General features: G+C 37.2%; 1 protein-coding gene across 1 annotated transcript; it reads right to left on the reverse strand.

The window, feature by feature from the left end:
- Positions 1-4922: 4922 nt before the first annotated feature.
- Positions 4923-18951, reverse strand: LOC142519281 (peroxisomal acyl-coenzyme A oxidase 1-like). Its single transcript, XM_075622246.1, has 14 exons — positions 18658-18951; positions 18046-18154; positions 17894-17955; positions 17545-17754; positions 17252-17339; positions 17008-17170; positions 16100-16298; positions 8688-8885; positions 8319-8450; positions 7242-7362; positions 6845-6955; positions 6417-6486; positions 5367-5550; positions 4923-5290 (listed from the first exon to the last, which is right to left on the reverse strand). Exons 1-14 carry the CDS (start codon positions 18793-18795, stop codon positions 5081-5083), a joined length of 1995 nt encoding a protein of 664 aa, XP_075478361.1. The 5' UTR covers positions 18796-18951; the 3' UTR covers positions 4923-5080.
- Positions 18952-19380: the final 429 nt, after the last annotated feature.

Consider the following 19380-nt stretch of genomic DNA (forward strand, 5'->3'; position numbering starts at 1 on the left):
TGAGAAACTAGGTGGTAATCCTAGGCCTTTAAATCAGTCTGGTGCCTTTAGAGATACCCTTGCCACATGCTCCTTGCAAGATTTACATGCCCGTGGTGAATTTTTTACTTGGGTCAATCGAAGGTTCTCGGATAATCTCATATTTGAGCGTCTTGATCGGTATGTGGCAAACTTGGAGTGGCGTTTGTTATACCCAGCGGCTTATGCCCAAACATTAGAGTTTTACCACTCGGATCACCGGCCTATTCAACTATTTTTGGGCTATGTGCTTAATCCGGTGGGCTGTAGCAGAACCGTTTTCAGATTTGAGCCTCACTGGACGTGTGAAACTGATTTTGTTGATGTGGTGGAACGAAGTTGGCAGAAGTCTAATAAATTGGTTTTCCTTCCAGATCGCCTACTCTCATGTAGGGAATCTCTTCGACTTTGGGCTCGTCATAGATTTCGAGATCTCCCCAGACAGATAAAGTCCAAACGGCAGGTTTTGAACTGTTTAAAAACTCATGATCATTGGAACCAGAATTCAAAGCAAATAGGCGATTTGGAACGCGAGATCGAGAATCTCTCATCAAAAGAAGAATGGTACTGGAAACAACGAAGTAGAGCAAGTTGGTTGGCACATGGGGATAGAAACACTAAATATTTCCATGCTTGTGCATCAATGAGACGCATAAGGAATAAAATCAGCGGTTTGGTGTCGGCGTATGGCGATTGGTGTACGGATATGAGAGGTATGGCTGATATTGTTGAGAATTATTATTCTGATTTATTTACTTCGAGCAATCCTACAGATGTTGATAGAAGTAAGATAATTGATTGTGTTGAGCCTAGAGTTGATGCAGATTTTAACACGATTCTATGTGCACCTTTCTCTGCTGAGGATGTCAAAAGGGCACTATTTGATATGCATCCAGATAAGGCTCTAGGGATTGACGGTATGTCTGTGTTCTTTTATCAGAAATTTTGGGATGTGATAGGTGATGAGGTTATTGAGGCTGTTTTGCGAGTTTTAAATGAAGGAGCTGCTCTTGATAGTTGGAATGAAACCATTATCACTTTGATTCCGAAAGTACGACATCCTATGACTATGAAGGACTTTCGTCCCATTAGTCTGTGCAATGTTTGTTATAAGATTGTCGCTCGAGCCTTGACTAACAGACTAAGATCAATACTTGAACACTCAGTTAACGAGTTCCAGAGCGCTTTCATCCCAGGACGTTTGATTTCAGATAATATTATTCTGGGTTTTGAGACACTTCATTGGATGAGGTGTAGAAAAGGAGGTCAAAAGGGGTATGCGGCATTGAAACTCGATATGAGTAAAGCATATGATCGGGTTGAGTGGAGTTTTCTTGAGGGTATTATGATTAAACTGGGTTTCTAGGCTATTTGGGTGGATAAGGTCATGAGATGTGTTCAGACAGTGCAGTTTACCTTTTCGGTTAATGGAGAGTTGGTTGGGAATCTTATTCCAAGCAGGGGGCTGCGGCAGGGAGATCCTCTCTCCCCATATCTTTTCGTTTTATGTGCACAGGGATTATTCTCTGCGCTCCTCTCTTTTGAAGCGAGAAAATTTATTTCTGGTGTTCGAATTGCTCCTAATTGTCCTTCAATTACTCACCTGTTTTTTGCAGATGATAGCCTTTTATTCTTTAAGGCTACTATGGAAAATTGTGCAGGAGTGCTTAATTGCTTGCATTTATATGAAAAAGCCTCGGGGCAATTGATCAATTTTGAGAAATCCTTTTTATCCTTCAGCCCGAATACTAATGTAATGGTGATGGATACTATTAAATCAATGCTAGCTATTCCAGTTGTGCAGGGTTTTGAAGTGTATTTGGGACTACCAGTTTTTCTGCCAGGAATAAAAAGTTACAATACCGGTATTTGGTGGAAAGACTGGTAAAGAGGATGCAGGGATGGAGTGGTAAATTATTCTCAGTTGGGGGTAAAGAAACTTTGTTAAAATCTGTTGTCCATTCTATTCCTACGTATGCAATGTCTTGTTTTCGTATCCCAAAGTCCATATGTGAGGAGATAGAAAAGGCTTGTGCGAATTTTTGGTGGGGTGAGGAAGTAGGAAGCAAGAAGTTGCATTGGAAATCTTGGAAAGCTCTTTGCAGGTCAAAGTGTATGGGAGGTTTGGGTTTCCGTCATCTTGAGACTTTTAATAAAGCTTTGTTGGCTAAGCAAATTTGGCGCATAATAGTAAAACCACAATCTCTAGTTGCACGAGTTCTCAAGGCGAGATATTTCCGTCATCAAGATATTATGGATGCCTCTTTGGGGAGTAATCCATCCTATATCTGGAGATCTATTATGTGGAGCCGGTCTATTATGGAGAAAGGGTTGCTTTGGCATGTGGTAAATGGAGAACACATCTCTACTTTTGATAATCGTTGGATACCTGGTGGAGGATGTCTCGCGCCCACTCTATCTGACCGGGCTGAGTATGGAACAGTGAACACTCTAATCACCAATGGTAGATGGAATGATCAGATAGTGAACACAATTTTTCAGCCCCACATTGCGTCTAATATTTTATCTATCCCTTTATTGGCTTCAAGGCGAGTAGATTTTCGTTATTGGTTTTTTTACTCTAAAGGAAAATATTCGGTAAAAGAGGGATACAAAGCGGAAATCGGTCTCTATGATTCTCCTTCACATAGCTCGACTCTGCCTCTAAAGGATTGGTGGAAATTCCTATGGGCTCTTTCCCTCCCTCCAAAGGTACGTATTTTCTTGTGGCGTGCGTTGAATGATATAATCCCAACATCTGTCAACCTGAGTGCTCATCATGTGCCGACCTCTGGAGTTTGTCCTCTTTGTAATTATGGCCTAGATACAACAAGCCATGCTTTGTTTGCATGCTCTATTATTAAATCATGCTGGAAATATTCTGGGTATTGGCTATTTTTGAAAGGAGTTCGGTTTTTGGATGTGTTTGATATTTTCATTGGGATGAAGGAGAAATTGGGTAAACTGGAATTTGAATTCTTTGCTATGCGTACTTATGCTGTGTGGAGCGAGAGACTCAAGATTGTACACAAGCAAAAAAGCACTATGAAGGTTCTTAATGTTGATTGGAGTGAGGCTTTACTGCATGAATTCCAGTCTGCTCAAAGCTCACATTTGAAAACCACATGTCCGCCTACTGCACCCCCTTCACCTTGCTCGTGGATAGCACCTCCTTTCAATCAGCTTTGTCTTGATATGGACGCAGCGTATAAGGAAACCTCTAATTAATTTGCGATTGGCGGGGTGGTAAGAGATCACGAAGGCGGGATGGTACTAGCGTTTGGTATGACGATTTTTAAGCCTCAGTCGGTGGCCCTCGCCGAACTTGAAGCGATTGCTGCTGGGATAAGGGTGGTGAAGGAGCATACTATTCTCATTAATCACATTAACTCGGATTCTCTTCTGGCGGTGCAAGCAGTCATGTGTCCAGAGGAAGATCTGAGTTATGTTGGATCTTGTGCGGAGGATATTAGACGACTTCTTGAGCAAAATGGCATTCGACATCTCTTTCATGTTAGGCGATCTGCCAACACGATTGCACATGCTCTAGCTTCTTTTGCTATTTTTTCTCCCGATCCTTTTGTTTGGAAGAATGGGAGTTTTCCTTATTGGTTAGTAAAACTTGTAAATCCAGACTCTGTCATCTCTTAATAAATTTACAAGTTTTCCTCAAAAAAAAAATCTCATAATATTTAATAATAGTAGATCATAACACACACAATGCGTGTGTTCCATAGAAAATAAAGAATGAAGAAGTTTTTTAAAATTTTAAAATTTAAGTTATACATATTTGAAATCGAAATGGTAAGAGATATAATAAAATATATACAAAATTATAATACAGTAAAACTGGATTGATAAGATTGTTGATATTTTAGACAAATTCAAAATTACATAAAGACCATATATAATTAGTATAAAGTGCTCTTATATTGTATATAACAAAAGATATTTACTTTTTTAGTATTTTCTTTGATGAATAACTTATTCAAGCACGTAATTGTTGGGAAAAATTTGATTCCAATCAGGTTCAATTTGGTTTCGTTTTCGAATTGGGTCACACTCCAAGTACTGTAAATCTAGTATGATATCCTTTAGAATTGGTCTGGTTTGACGACCACCCACGATCCAGAACTGGATTAATCCAATTTGATCCAGTGCGGTTACATCCCTAGTGGAATCTTGTTCCTATTGGAATCCATAACGTAAGAGGCTAGTCGCCTATGGTCATTATATTTTGATCAAAATATTATTTATTTTTAAAAAAATAATAATAATTTTTAAATAATTCTATGTAGTTGAGTTTTAAACTCCCATGATTTTTAAAAATAAGAAAAATTATATTTTTGCTCTTGTTTATGTTATCAAATTTCAATTTAAGTCTTGTATTTTATGAGTTTTGGATATTTTAATCATTTTTTATTTGGAGGACTGATTTGACACTATAGACCTAAGCGATGCATTAGAGTCACATCAACTTCAAGTCGAAAAAATTATTAAAATTACAAAAAAAGAAAAAGAAGTCAAACTAAAACAAATATTGACAATATGAGACACCAAAATCACAAAATATCAACACACATAATTCAAACAATTTTTCTTGAAAGTAAAACAAAATATTATACTCTGATTGTCCTTTTACTAAACAAAAAATGTCCTAGTTCCCACATTTCCGCGCAAAGGATTATAGAGTCCATTTAAAAAACGGAGAAAAAATATTTTTTTAAAAAAATCTTTAAAAATATATGGTTTGATTACAAAAACCGTTTTAAAATTTAGAATTTTCGAATGTTGATTTTCTGATTCTACTTCTATTTAAAAATATAAAAAAATTCAACATTTATCCCAATGCCAATACGTTTCATTTAAAAAAAAAATAAAAACATACAAAAACCGAAAGTACATGTTCTAATGTGAAGTTGAACAATTTAATCAGGAAATTATATTTTGGGCAAGTATGCGTGATCATTTATAAGTGATAACATATGCATTATCTAACTCATCTTCTAGTATAGATGTGAGTTTATTAGATTACACACCTCAACGTAATCAAATCTAAAGTCTACAATTTAGCGGTGAGGATCTGTTGCTTAAGCAAAGGCCTCACATATTCGTGGTAGCCATCCGGCAAAACCGTTTCGTTCAATGGATCCTTCCATGCTGCCTCGTAAAGTTTGGGATAAACATTCCCATCATAGCGCCCCAGAATCGAACCAAGGAAGTGATCGGTATAATTGAATGAATCCACAAGTGCAATAGCATTTGGACGAACCTAAAACAAATCAAAAGTCTAAATATGCCACGACAGTTTCTGGGGACGTACGTATAAGAAATCATATAAAACACACCTTGGAATACAGTGATCTTAACAAATCATTAGCGAGCGAAGCTTGTTTCGGAGTGACATAACCGGTTGCAAGGAAGTCGCCTTGGTGCTTGTGAAGAAGGAAGAGGTAATAGATACCGCAAAGCACCTCTAGCTGTTGTTTGACACCTTTGCCAGTGATTTCTTGCTTCAGTTTATCAATAAACCTAAGAAGGGAAGGTTTTTATTCGTCGCAGCTCAACTAAAATAGAGAGAATACCTCGATTACTAGAGATATCTCCGCATGCAACATAATGTTAAACTATGGTATTGGGGACTGAGAAACAGAATGAAGTTTGCATGCAATTTTAGCATACAGGAAGAGCATTAATTCCAGGATCAAAACCGAGCAAGAAAATATGATGCTTCTCCTCTACATTCCACTGTTTCTGAACGAGTGGAGTACTATTATGTGAAATGTTCCTTGTTTTATCATCGGTTGAATATCAAATGTTCGGGTGCCAAGTTAACAAGAGTGTTTACAATTATTATTCGGGGTCAAGGGTGGACAGATTGGGGAAATCGGAACACCAATACATAACACAAAAGCATAGGAACCAATTAACTGGCCATAAATGCATAACTTAAGGTGAGTTTGAATCAAGTAATTTCAAATCAATTAATCAAGTATTTCAAATCCTTTTATTATTTGGGTAATTTTGACAAAGAGGAATTTCAACACATCCCTTGTCGATTAAACCTTTTGCTAATTATTGTGATATAATTCAAATGTACCCAATTTAGTGTCATTTTAAATGCAACCTTTGAATCCTTTCCCCAAATCAAATTACTCCTTCAAAATCAAATTAATCCATCCAAAAATGCAACATCTGAGATTTGGTCTAATAACTTAGATGTAAAACTTTAATTGGTTGGAGGTGCAGCTTCAATTACGCAGTGGGGTCTACAAGGCCAGAAAGGTTGCTAATGGATCATGGGTCACCATCATAAATCTCTGGTGGTTTTGGAGCAATTGGGAGAGTGTAAGCTCTTGAGTAGCATTCTGTTTTTTAGAAAGAACAAGAACACTTACTTGGAGACAACAATTAGTTGGCAGTGAGCGACTGCTGCCTCCACCAAATCAGCTGATAGCTCAGCAAAACCTGAAAGGTGAAAGGGAGGAAAAACACTATGAATGAAGAGGAACTAAAATGAGAATTTCAAGATAATGCATTCTCAACAGAAAAAGGACCAAAAATGAAGTCCCTTAAATTATTTAATTTGATTCTAAACAGATCATTCAAGACAACGAGGTCTTCAATCACAAGGTCCTCAGTTTGAATAACACAGAAGGTGCAGCAATTAACTTAACTTGGGAGAGTTTGACATTTTTACGCAAATCCTTTTCAGCCAAAAACTATGTTAGATTAATCAGTGATGGAAAACTACAGAAGTATAGTTTACATACCAACTTGCGGTCACATATTAAATAAAGCAGATGTCAAAGGATAATAACATTACCTTCCTCTGGACTAGTAAACTCGCTGACATTTTGAGCACACGAAACAGACATTCTAGCAGCTCTTGCCTCAAATGCTTCCAACACTTGAATGGGATTTAACCAATCCTCAGCTATATGACACACAAGCAAAAATCACCAAAATGATTCATCACAAATATGTAACATATTGATCAGTAATTTTGAGAGGTATCTTTCATCACTATATGCAAACATTTCTTATGAACAATAATGGTGAGAGCCGAATGAAAATATCAAATTTAAACAGAATAATGCTCGTATTTTGCTGGGTGAACAGCAAAATTCCAACCAACTGATTATTTATCATGGAGAACGAAACCTTAAAAATATAAAATTTAATTTTTGCATTTCAAGTGGCTTCACGAAGAAAAACCTAACCTTTTTTTACATTACAACGGCATTTCATTAGATGTTCAATTCTTCCCATATAAGAAACTGTCCCAACTGGTGGTTTTCCAGTTCCAGTTTGGGAGACAGTTTTCACAAGAAATCGGGCAACCTAAAGGAGAAAGTGAATAGATTAGCGAAAGCTTAACTGTGCATTACCACACAAGAAATTTTTTTTATATGCAAAGTATATCTCAAATGATGTATAACTAAATGCAGAGCTATTGAAATTATTAATATGAACTCTCATCAAACATTAAATCATTTGATTTCATCCTAAAGCTTGCCATAGTACCATATTCATTCACTAAATTATTTCGTTAGGTCAAATATATCAAAATTAAAGCAATTTGCCTTAAACTACAACAGCATACATGACTTGACATGGAACCCCATATAATATTGGAAGTAAATCTACCAATAAGGCAACTGGAATCTTTAACTGAACACCAATGATGATCTGGTGCAGCGGAAACAAGCAAACTAAACTCAATTGAGAGAATATTATCAAATTGAAATATTATTAATGCTGAATCAATGTTACATGTGATGCTTAAACAGACCACCAATCCTAGTCCTACAGAACAATAATACTGATCCTAATACGATCAAAATACTAAGAATCCTATTATAACTAAATTACTAGTGCCAATGAAATTAAAATACTAAGAATCTTAATATAACTAAACAGCTTAAAAATTCTAAAAAGTAATAAATAAAAAACTGTGCTGCATCATGATCCATTAAAGCCTGAAATTTTGGTCCATATAATGTTCTAACTCCAAACCGTCTCATTATAAGCACTAAATTGAACCCCCCCACCCACAAAAAAAAAAAAAAAACGAAAAGTCAGTAATAATAGGAAAAACAGATGATGGTCGCCATCATTTGGCAAACAATGGACTTGAAAATATAATGAAAAATTTGCTGTCACACTCCATCAAGTAAGTCTTTACCATGAAGAAAAGAGAATACATTTAATGGGTGGTGAATATGAGTATTAGGGAAATATAAAATTTCGAGATTAAAATGCATCATACACATAGACTAGCACACACAAAAAGCTACCTGTAGAAGCAACACAACGTTGTCTCCTTCATATGTACAAGCCGGAACATAGACTGCAAATAACTCAGGAAGTCCACTACTACACAAGTAACCATGGCCTCCACATAATTTTCGACATTCTTCAATACCATCCTGTGACGCAAAAGTAGAATAATTAAAAGATTTGATCAAACTCAGTAAACATGAATTTTTACATCAATGGCACCGGGAAAAATTTTACTACAACAGAAGCCTCATATTGTGCATACCAACCACGACAAAGTCGTAAAAGAAAACAGATAACCTACTGTAAACAAGTAAGAATTCACGATGGAACAACACTCGCACATGAAAATACAAGGGTAGAAAGATGAAATATGTGTTACTTACGGCAGTGGCTGTAGTAGTCAAGGACTTCAACCCCGCAGTACAGGCATGAGCTTCGGGTAATGTTGAAAAATCATTTGCTTGCAATCTTTGGGTAACATCAGTGTACAGCCATTTAAGCCATTCACCAACAAATCTAAAGGCATAAGCAGAAGCCAGCAAAGGAAAAAGTCTACTCTGCTGTGTTTTATAGTCAATAACCTAAAAAAAAGGTGTCAAACCAGTCAATAAAAATAAAAGATCAATGGTATAATCACTAAAACTCTGATACATGTAATATCGAGGTTTAAAAAGCATAGACTTAATCGGTGAACCTGAACATCAATAAGCATTACACGGATCTACTTAGTAAAAGTGAAATCAGACACTAACAACCATGAAAGGATCGATAAGCAAGACATAATAATTTTATTCAATGCTTCAAAGTTGATGAAATACAGCCTGATGTTTCAGAATATATAACAGACTTCTACAACTAAAAATATAAGATGTCAATCTAATCTCAATCTTAAAATTAAAATAAAGAGATAAACCAAGCTACTTGTCCTAACAATCTTATCAACACTTCCCCTCAAACTGGAATGTTCAGGTTATACATTCCTAGCTCGTCAACCATTTTTTCGAACAAGGGTCTGAATAGGCCTTTTGTTAGGGCATCCGCAATTTGTTCTGAAGTTGGGACTTACGTTATATTAATTGTTCCTTCATCAATCTTCTCTTGTATAAAATGCTCATCAACTTCAATGTGTTCAGTACATTCATGATGCACCGGATTGCGACAAATATTTATCGCAGCCCTATTAAACATAATAGTTTCAGTGGCATCCTTGTATTCATTTTCAGCTCTTCAAGCAACATTCTCAGCCATAAGGCTTCACACACACCATGGGCTATTGACCTTAATTCAGTTTCAACACTGCTTCTTGTTACAACTGGTTGTTTCTTACTCTTTCAAGTTACCAAATTTCCCCAAACAAAAGAACAATATCATGAAGAAAAGTCCTTTCCTAGTTTAGATACTTTAAAATTCGACAGACGGTTTCCGTGTGCTAGTCCGACGGAGCATGCATAAACTAGCTTACACAACTCACAGAAAAGGTTATGTCTAATCTAGTACAAGCAAGGTAAATCAGTTTCCCTACTAGTCGTTGATATCTTTCTTCCTCCACAGGAGTTCCACTCACCGTTTCTCCCAACTTCTGATTTGGATCCATGGGTGTATCGATCAGTTTAGAACATAGCATTCATGTCTCATTCAGAAGATCCAACACATACATCCATTGAGAGTCTAGTAGGAGAGATGCTGGCTGCTAGCATCATTCAACCCAATATAAGTCCTTATTTGAGCCCAGTAATTTTTTATTTATTTATAAGAAACGATATTATATTGATTGATAAAATTAATTACAAAAAGCGATCCAAAAGTCCATAAAACGAAGTGAGATCCATAGTCAAAATAGATTAACATTATACTAGACCCCAATTCATATATATATTTGAGACCGAGAACGATTTGAACTCTACATTCCTCAAACTCCGGCATGAAACCCTGAATTTAATCTTGTTCCAACAGTTCTCGTTCGAGTCTTCTTTATCTTCAAAGATCATCCTATTCCTCTCCATCCACACGAACCAACTCAAATAGTCAACCACGACATCCCAAAAATTATGTACCGCCTCACCAAATCCTGTTTGAGATCCGCCACGAATAAATCCCAAGTTGATCTCAGAGATACCCAAATCAAGTCGAACTCCACCAATGCTTTAAACCAAAGACAGCATGAAAAATGATGATGGATGATTAATAAGCCCAAATCTTATAGAGATTTTTAGGGATTTTATTTGTGTTTATCTAGACTTTTTATCCCAATTTATGTGCTTAATTGAATTAATAATTGTAAATTTAAATAAAAGATGAAAAATGATTAAATTTGGAAATAAAATAAATTTACAAGACTTCAAAGGAAATATAATATTTTTATTTTATTATCTTGATATTATTGAAATTTTTGATAAAGATGGAGTCTAATCTTTAATAATAAAATCTACAATCTTATTATGTACAAGATTTAAGTGGAGATGGGCTTAAAAAGAATACAAGGAGATGCCCATTTAGAAGAATAAAAGGAAGAAAAGCGTACAGAGAAGCAGCCGTAACAGAGAAGAGAAAAAAAGACTGGGCGCGAAAGAGAGAGGCAGAAGTGCAGAACAAAGGAAAGAAGCGTAGAACAGAAGGCTACTGTGAAGTAGCACCACAAGAATACTTGCACCTCGGAAGGAACTTACGAGAGAGAACTTATGGGGTGTTATCTATGCATCAGTGGAGACCATATTTGTTGGGCAGACACTTCAAGGTGTTAACTGACCAAAAGTCCTTGAGGCATCTCTTACATCAATGGATAAAACTGGCTGGTAAGCTCTTGTATTATTTCAAGATAATATATAAGCCAGGTAAACCAACAAGGCAGCTGATGCCTTATCCAGAAAAGAGCAGGAAGGGGAGTTGTGTGGTGTGAGTAGGGTTTGCTGCTGGTTGAAAGCGAGCAATTACAGGAGGCTGTGGGGATGGATCCTAAACTGCAGTAGATCATAACTAAGCTCAAGGAGAGTCCGGAGGTGTTAAGTCGGTTCGTTATTTTACAAAGACCAAGTGGTTGTTCCATCTAAAGAGGAGTGGGTGAACAAATTGATTGAAGAGTGTCATCTCACTCCCATGGATTGGCCTTTGGGGGCATACTGTACATTAAAAAGATTGACTTCCAGTGTGTATTGGATTGGCATGTATAACTATGTGGCACAATGTGTGATGTGCCAAAAGAAAAAGTACCAAGCAACGTAACCAGCCGGGTTGCTACAGCCCCTGCCAATTCCAGAAAGGATTTGGGAGGATATTGCTATGGATTTCATTACCGGGTTGCCCAAATCAAGAGGATATGATTCAATTATGGTGGTGGTTGACAGGTTGTCTAAATATGGTCACTTCCTCCTTATTAAACATCCTTATTCAGCAAGGACAGTGGCTGAAAACTTCGCCAAAAAGATAGCGAGACTTCATGGCATACCTACTTCTATTGTAAGTGATTGCAACCCTACTTTCATAAGCCATTTTTGGGATATTTATGTCTGCAGGGTACCACATTGAGCATGAATTCGGCCTACCATCCAGAGACGGATGGGCAACCGGAGGTATAAAATCTCTTCTCGAAACTTAAAATTTTTTTTTATTGGGATCGAAAACTAAGATTTATTATAGTAGTAATCAAGATTATAAAGTTAGTAGATGAGCGATCCACAAAACATCACAGCGATCAGCTAATCACAATATCACTAGCAACAAATAAAACTCCAATCCCTAACTAGGTCCGATACGGTGATATGCTGAAACTTAAGATTTTTTGCATCAGAACCAAAGCCAGATTGATTGCATGGGCACAGTATAATACCACATTCATGATGCATTTAAGAGCAACCCCTTTGAAGCGGTTTATAGGTGTTCTCCAAACATTATTCAACCATCTCCTCAAAACTCTCGATTATCCGCCACCACATCTTCTAGTTTGGCTTCGACCATTTGAAATTTATGTTGTGTCGCTATGTCCCGATCATCCATCAGTTTTTCATACTTTACTTGAGATCTTTTTTGTTCCCTCGGTCGGAATCCGGAAGGTCGGACCGATTGATACGACCACCGAATGATAACTCCAGAAAAGACAAATTTATAATAAATCATAATGGTAAACTCAACAGATAACTGCAACTCCCTAATAACACCCCAATAAAACAGTAAACAAAACGATACAAGAAGAACTCCCCAGCTCACTCAAACAAAATATTTCCTAACTCTACCACATCCAACTCACTATCTTGAACCAACTCTTATTTCCCTTCATTATGGGCCCTAGCCCTTCTTGTGTAGACTTTGAATATTGGACTCTTCTTCTGGCCCAAATCCTTGTGCTTCTATCTCCTATCACCCACCTATAACCAACGGGGATCTTTTCTTTGGGTTTTTGAACAATCTCCCAGGTTCCATTCACTTCCAATGCCCGCATTTCTTCTAGAACAGCATTTTTCCATCAGAAATTGCTCCAAGCTTTTTGTAATGTATTTGGGACTTTAAAAATTGATAAGATTTGAAACCAGTGCCTGAATAGAAGCTGATAAATGTCCATATGCCACATACTTAGCCCTGGATGTTGTGTGCAGGACCTGTTCCCTTTCGTAATGCAACGAGAACATCCAAGTCTGAAGGAGGGATATTATGCGATTCATCTTAGTGTTCTTTGACCCAAATTCCGAGTTGAAGACTAGGCTGCCAGGAATCTTTGGTTCTACACTTCACATACATTGTCCCGATGTTTCATTCGTGAGAAATGCAAAGGACACGGCTGTACTAATTCTCCCCCTGCCATTGACTGACCCTGAGTGGGAGAAGACGGCTGCGAAAGAGAAGGAAAAGGATAAATAGGGCTCGATGCAGAATCTGACGAAGGAGGATCCAAAGAGGGAGAAATTTGGGTTGTATGGTCACACGACGGTGAGGCGGGGGAAAGATCCCATGTATATTCCCAAGCATTTATAAGGATGAAGTTTGAAACGTTCTCCTCGTCATCAAGGATGAGGGAAGGAACTGATTTTTTCTTTGGAAGGAAGATAGTGTTTCGAAGAATGTGACATCCCATGATCTATGTACTTTTTCTGATCAACAAAATAACAATGATAACCCTTTTGAGTAGAAGAGTATCCCAAAAATATACACTTGTGTGACAAAGGATCAATTTTACTACAATTTTGGTCATGAGTATGCACAAAAGTAGAGCGGCCAAAGACTCTAAGATCTAAAGGGGAGGTCCACCTATGTTCAGGATAGAACCGATGAAGACAATCAAGAGGAGATTGAAAGTTTAGGACACACGGGGCAATCTATTTATCAAACAGCATTTCGATAGAAAAGCATCCCCAAAAAAACTTTTAAGAACATGTGATGTGAACAAAAGAGCATGTGCTACTTCCAATAAATGACGATTTTTTCTTTCCAAAATTACGTTCTGTTGAGGTGTATTAACACAAGAACTTTGATGAATGAGACCATTATCGATCAAGTTGTCAAGTATCGAGTTAAAAAACCAGTTCCGTTATCAGTAGAAGTTGTCAAGTATCGAGTTAAAAAGTCAGTTCCATTATCAGTATGCAGAATTTGAACTACTACATTGAATTTTGTGTTGATAATGGAAAAGAAGGATCAAAAAATTTATGCAGCCTCCAATTTTTTCTTAAAAGATACACCCAACACACGAGTATGATAATAAGTAAAGCAATAAATCGTCGATTAGAAGTAGTACACACTCGAGAAGGTCCCCAAATATCACTATGAATTAGAGCAAAATGTTTAGAAGACTTGTATGAATGGGAAGGGAAATGAACAAGTGCATGTTTTGCTTATTGACAAATTTCACATTGAAAAGAATCATATTATTTCAAAATAGATAAGGAAATAAACGTCGTAAATACAAGAAACATGGATATCCTAGTCCAGAATGCAAAAAGAAAATATGTTGTTTGTGAGAAAGAGAGGAATTCCCAACTGCTGCCTTAACATGGTGACTCACGATAGATCCATCCCGAAAGTAGTAGAGTCCAAAGATTGCATCAGCACTGCCAATCCTCTTCCCCAAGATCCTGTGCTGAAAAATGCAAGTAGATGGTCTGAAATAACCAAGACAATTCAAATCCCTCGTGAGTTTGCTGATGGAAAGTAAATTGCATGATATGTTTGGCACATGTAGACATCCTTAAGAACAAATGAGCGGCTGAGTAGTGCCTACACCTTGGACATGAGTATAGGACTCATCGGCAATTTCAACCTTTTGAAAACTCGTACTGAGAATATATGATGAAAAAATTTCTTACTCGATGACATTTGGCCCAAAGCCCCATAAAAAATAATCCAAATCTCACCTCTTGTAGTCAGGTCATTAATGGCTGCAAATTTGGTACCTTTATCAGCAAAATTCGAAGATCCAGTCGTGCCTGAAAGAAGTTTGCAAACTTGCTCCACCTGTGCCTTTGAAAAAACTACATCAGATTTATTTTCATCTACTTCCGAGTTGGCAGAAGCTTGAAAGCCCCTTTTTCGCGATTTCTGAACTTGTTTGGAACACAATTCGCCGGTTTACAATGTATTTTCCAGCAAGTCTCAATAGTGATATGGTATCTCGCAGCGTTCATACCAAGGTTTGCCATTTTTCATACGGGAGTTGGGACAAATTTCTGGAGTGCGTGTCACAAGTGCCGTATTTTCTGTAGATGGTAACGTATGAAGCATCGCCCTCTTTCTGTTTCCCCCCCTTTGAACCTCTGCAATTACCGTCTTCAACCGTAAAATACGGCCACAAACCTCATCCAATGCTCGATCGAGTTCGGTGAGAAAATCATAAACCTGTTCTTTGCCAACATCCTGCGATCAAGGACTCCGTCGTCTGGATCTTTCCATTTGCAAACAACGAACAAATCCATTTCATGCCAAAGTTTCTTGAGGGCAGTAAAATATTGGGTGACTGCGCCATCCCCTTGTTTCAAGTTTCTATCTGATTTCGCAGTTCAAACACTTGAGAAGAGTCTTCAAGATCAGAGTATGCCAAAGTCACAACATCCTAAATATTCGTAGTCGTGAGATGGAAAAGATAAGTTTGGCAAATTTTTTCTTCCATAGAATTTATAAGCCATGCCATTAATATAATTTTGAATGTCCCAATTTTGATAAGTGGGATCAGAGGCAGAAGGCGGAGAAATTGACGCATAAGATACCCAAATTTCCCTTTGCCTCAAATCACCAATTGAAAGGAAAGAGACCATTAAAGGAAGTTTTTGTCGTTGAGTTTGTGATTCGTAATTTCAAGGGATGTAGATTCAAATTTCAAAGGTAGCAGTAGGACTAATAGATTAATAGTGGGGTTCGGTCCAGAGACTGTGGAGGATTTCTCCGATTAAGGAGTCTCATACATCCCGAAAAAGGCCATTTTGACCGTCGGTTACAACCTATAATAGCTCTCTGATATCATAGAAGCTAATAACCATGAAAGGACATATAAGCAAGACATAACAATTTTATTCAATGCTTCAAAGTTAATTAACTATAAACTGATGTTTCATAATATATAAAAAACTTCGACAACTAAAAAGAGATATCAATTTATTCTTATTCTTAAAATTAAAATAAAGAGATAAACCAAGCTACTTGTCCTAACAATCTTATCAACAGACACATACATTGATCCACATTCAATGATACAAATGTTTCGGTCCAAACTCCAAATGCTGCTAAGGTATGTTTTCTCCAATCATAGAAAAAGGTACAAGTTACAACTACCACATTCTGAAATAACTCAGCACAAGAGAACAGATTATTCTCATACCTGAGTTTCAGGTTCACCATTTTGTGATCCAAATTGTCTTCGTACAGCGCTATATCTTGTTGCAATACAAACAGCCTTTGATAAAGCATAAGATGCATCCACTACAATTGTTTGTCGAACATATACCATAGTCCCATAAACTAGCTGTCTTGGGACATCAGATTGCTTGTATTTGCCCTCTCTTGTAACCTGTGAAACCCTGACAGATACAAAAGAAGAAGTTAAACCTACTTTTTAAGAATGCAAATATGGAAGTTCGCTCATGTTCTATTAAAAAGTTACATAAGTAGTGGTGTGCGGTGAACAAATGGGTCGTGTTTAGAAACGAAATGCATGTCGAAAAGAGGAGAGTTGAATACAGTGAGGTTGATCCAAACCTGATGCTATCCAGACACTATTTTCCAAAGCATAGACACACATTTATGACTCGATCAAATTTTGACCCATCCAGATACAAAAGGAATTCCAAAAACATATGTGACTAGCCAAACCTGCACATATTGTTCTTTCTTGAATCGTGCTAAGAGTGTGCATGATATTAAGATATAAAAGTACCATTAGATATCTGAGACGAAACATATAACAAGACCAGCGTCGAAACCCTAACAATTATAATTTTATTTCCCAAAAGTTGAGAATTTTCTACTTTATTTTCACGCTGAATTTATAACCTTAATCATGGCATCGGGCATCTTACCAGAATCCCCTCAACAAATAATGTCAAAATAAAAACATGACATGCACTACGCTTCCACCTGCTGAAAGAATTTCTCATTTTGCATGACCATCGACATCACTTGACCGTTGCACATGTAGAAAATTCATAACAGAATTAAACCAATCTGACCAGATAAATAGATTTCGCAGCATTTTATGAATAACGAAGTTGCAAAAGGAAGGTGGCCTACCTCATCAACATTTGATTTCTCGGAATGCGAACATTCTCAAATCTCAATACACCGTTGTCCATGGTGTTGTATGCTCCATTACCAAACTTCATGCCAATATCTCCAACAGTTATTCCTGGAAGAGGTGTATGGTCTTCCAAGTTCCGTAATTGGACAATAAATCCTATTACATATGAGTTAGTATGCAACATTAGGAAGGAAGAAAATATAATATACACCCACACATGGGGTATCATGTACTCACCGTGGACCCCATGGTCTTCACCATCAGTGATGAGACGAGCATAAACAACAGCATGAGTTGAAACTTTACCCAGTCCACCAGGCCACCACTATAAGAACATAAACAGTAAACGAAGATGTGATTGCAGAAATTTAATGACTTGAGAATACAAAACACTGTAATATTGACTGCATGTAGAGATTTCAAAAGCAGAAAATACAAGCACTACAATATCACAAACATCCGAACAAACAATGTCCACCAATTACAGATTAAGAGAGAGAAAACACTGAGATCTGGTCAAAAAATGTTACTTTGCTTGATGTCAATGTGGGACTATGAATTACAAATTCATCTGTTTGACGGTCAAATGTGGCCATGGTTTCAAGACCTTGCACATTGGAGCCATGACCAAGTTCTGTCTGTGCATAGCAACCAATTATTTTCATCTTATAGGCCAATGGCAACCATTCCTGCTGCTGTTCATCTGTGCCTTGTCCCTTGATGGCCGGTACAAACATTCCCTGCACAGGAAAGTGTAAGAGTCATGAGGTTAGAGCACCTCTCCCAAACAGGGCTCGGAAGATCAAGTTTTAGTTGCCAACAATTTCATTAAAAATCAATATATTACTATAAAAAGTTAAAAGTAGAAGTAAAACCTACCCAGTGAAGATCAGTATATGCTGGCTCATCCACGTAAAACCTTAACCTAGATGCCTCTTCCTCTGCAAGAATGATATTGAAGATATAAGAAAAAAACTGTCAGATAAATATGAAATGGTACAATCACCTCCGAATACAAAGGAAAATCTTGCCTGTCAAATGAAGTTCAATGATTCGTTTCCATGCATAAGCTGCCTTCCTAAGTGTATTTTTGAACAATTCCTTTCTTGGTAGCATAGTTCTTTCATCCTTTCGAAACACCTAAATCCAACAAATATAACACATCAATTATATTAGCTATCTTCATACAAAAATTATATCAGAGTTTTGGAAATTGTATTTCAAAAGGGTAAACTTTCCACCATCTAGGTAGCAACTTGTACTTTAAAAGGATAAATTCTCTTTCATTGTTTCTTAAATTTATATTTGCTCACAAATAAATATCACTTTCTTAAAAAAAGCACACTGTAAATACAAAAATCTCAGTTTAATAGCCAAATCCATCAATCCAAACACTTGAAGGGCGGGAACTCCTAGTACCCCTAACAACCAGATTTTCAATCACACGTCTCCAGCCATATCAACAGCAGCCTCTATCTATACCAAATGACCATATCTTAAACTCTTGCTTGAGTAAAAGGAAAGAAGAAAATGCAAGCCATTTCAGCCAGTTACCTAACTACGGTCATCGATCAAGTTAGATCAACGCCAAAAAAAACATTAATCGTGTAACCCAACAAGATCGTAAAAAAAACTAAAATTACAGGATCGTTAGCGACGAGCTTGGAAATCCGATCCGAAACTTCAAAGGCATGTGGCGAACCAGCCCATACAATCTTCATCGCCTGCACATCGAACCCCGCCTTCTTCCTCTCGTCAGCTAAATAATCTACCCCCGCCATTTTTCCTCAGATCAACAGCAAGAAAAATAGTACTATTTTACCGATGCAATTCTCTGATTTTCTGAGTAATTTTTGAAGTGTTTAGGAAACTGCTCGGATAAGATCGATGTATACGTATATAGACGAGTATTCCAACGCTAGTGTGTGAAATTGGCTAGGCGCACATTTATTTCAATGTGAAATTCTTTTGGGACGAGGGGTACTGGTGGCCGGTGGGCCTCCAAAATTATGTTAGTGTAAGAACCGACCACGGTTCAGTCCTGGACCTAAAATCCTCGCATCGTGTGGAGGATATTATAGTGTGGATAAACATTTTGTACCATGTAATTGAACTATTTGAACTATATACATTATATTTGAGCAAAAACTCACTTGACATCGTCTAATTGAATTTATCCAGACAAATTTCCAACTCAATCGAACCGAATCTGACCCAATTAGTGAGGCGATCACACCACGTTATATATCAATTTTCTGTGAGTTTTTTCTCCTTCTCACAATCGAGCCCTCTCTCCCCCACACATCTGTTGTTCTCTGCTTGCACTCGTCGCTCATCACGAAGTTGAAAGTGAATATAGTTCCTAT

The sequence above is a fragment of the Primulina tabacum genome, chromosome 11 (genome assembly GCF_025594145.1).
Source record: "Primulina tabacum isolate GXHZ01 chromosome 11, ASM2559414v2, whole genome shotgun sequence".
NCBI classification, from domain to species: Eukaryota; Viridiplantae; Streptophyta; class Magnoliopsida; order Lamiales; family Gesneriaceae; genus Primulina; species Primulina tabacum.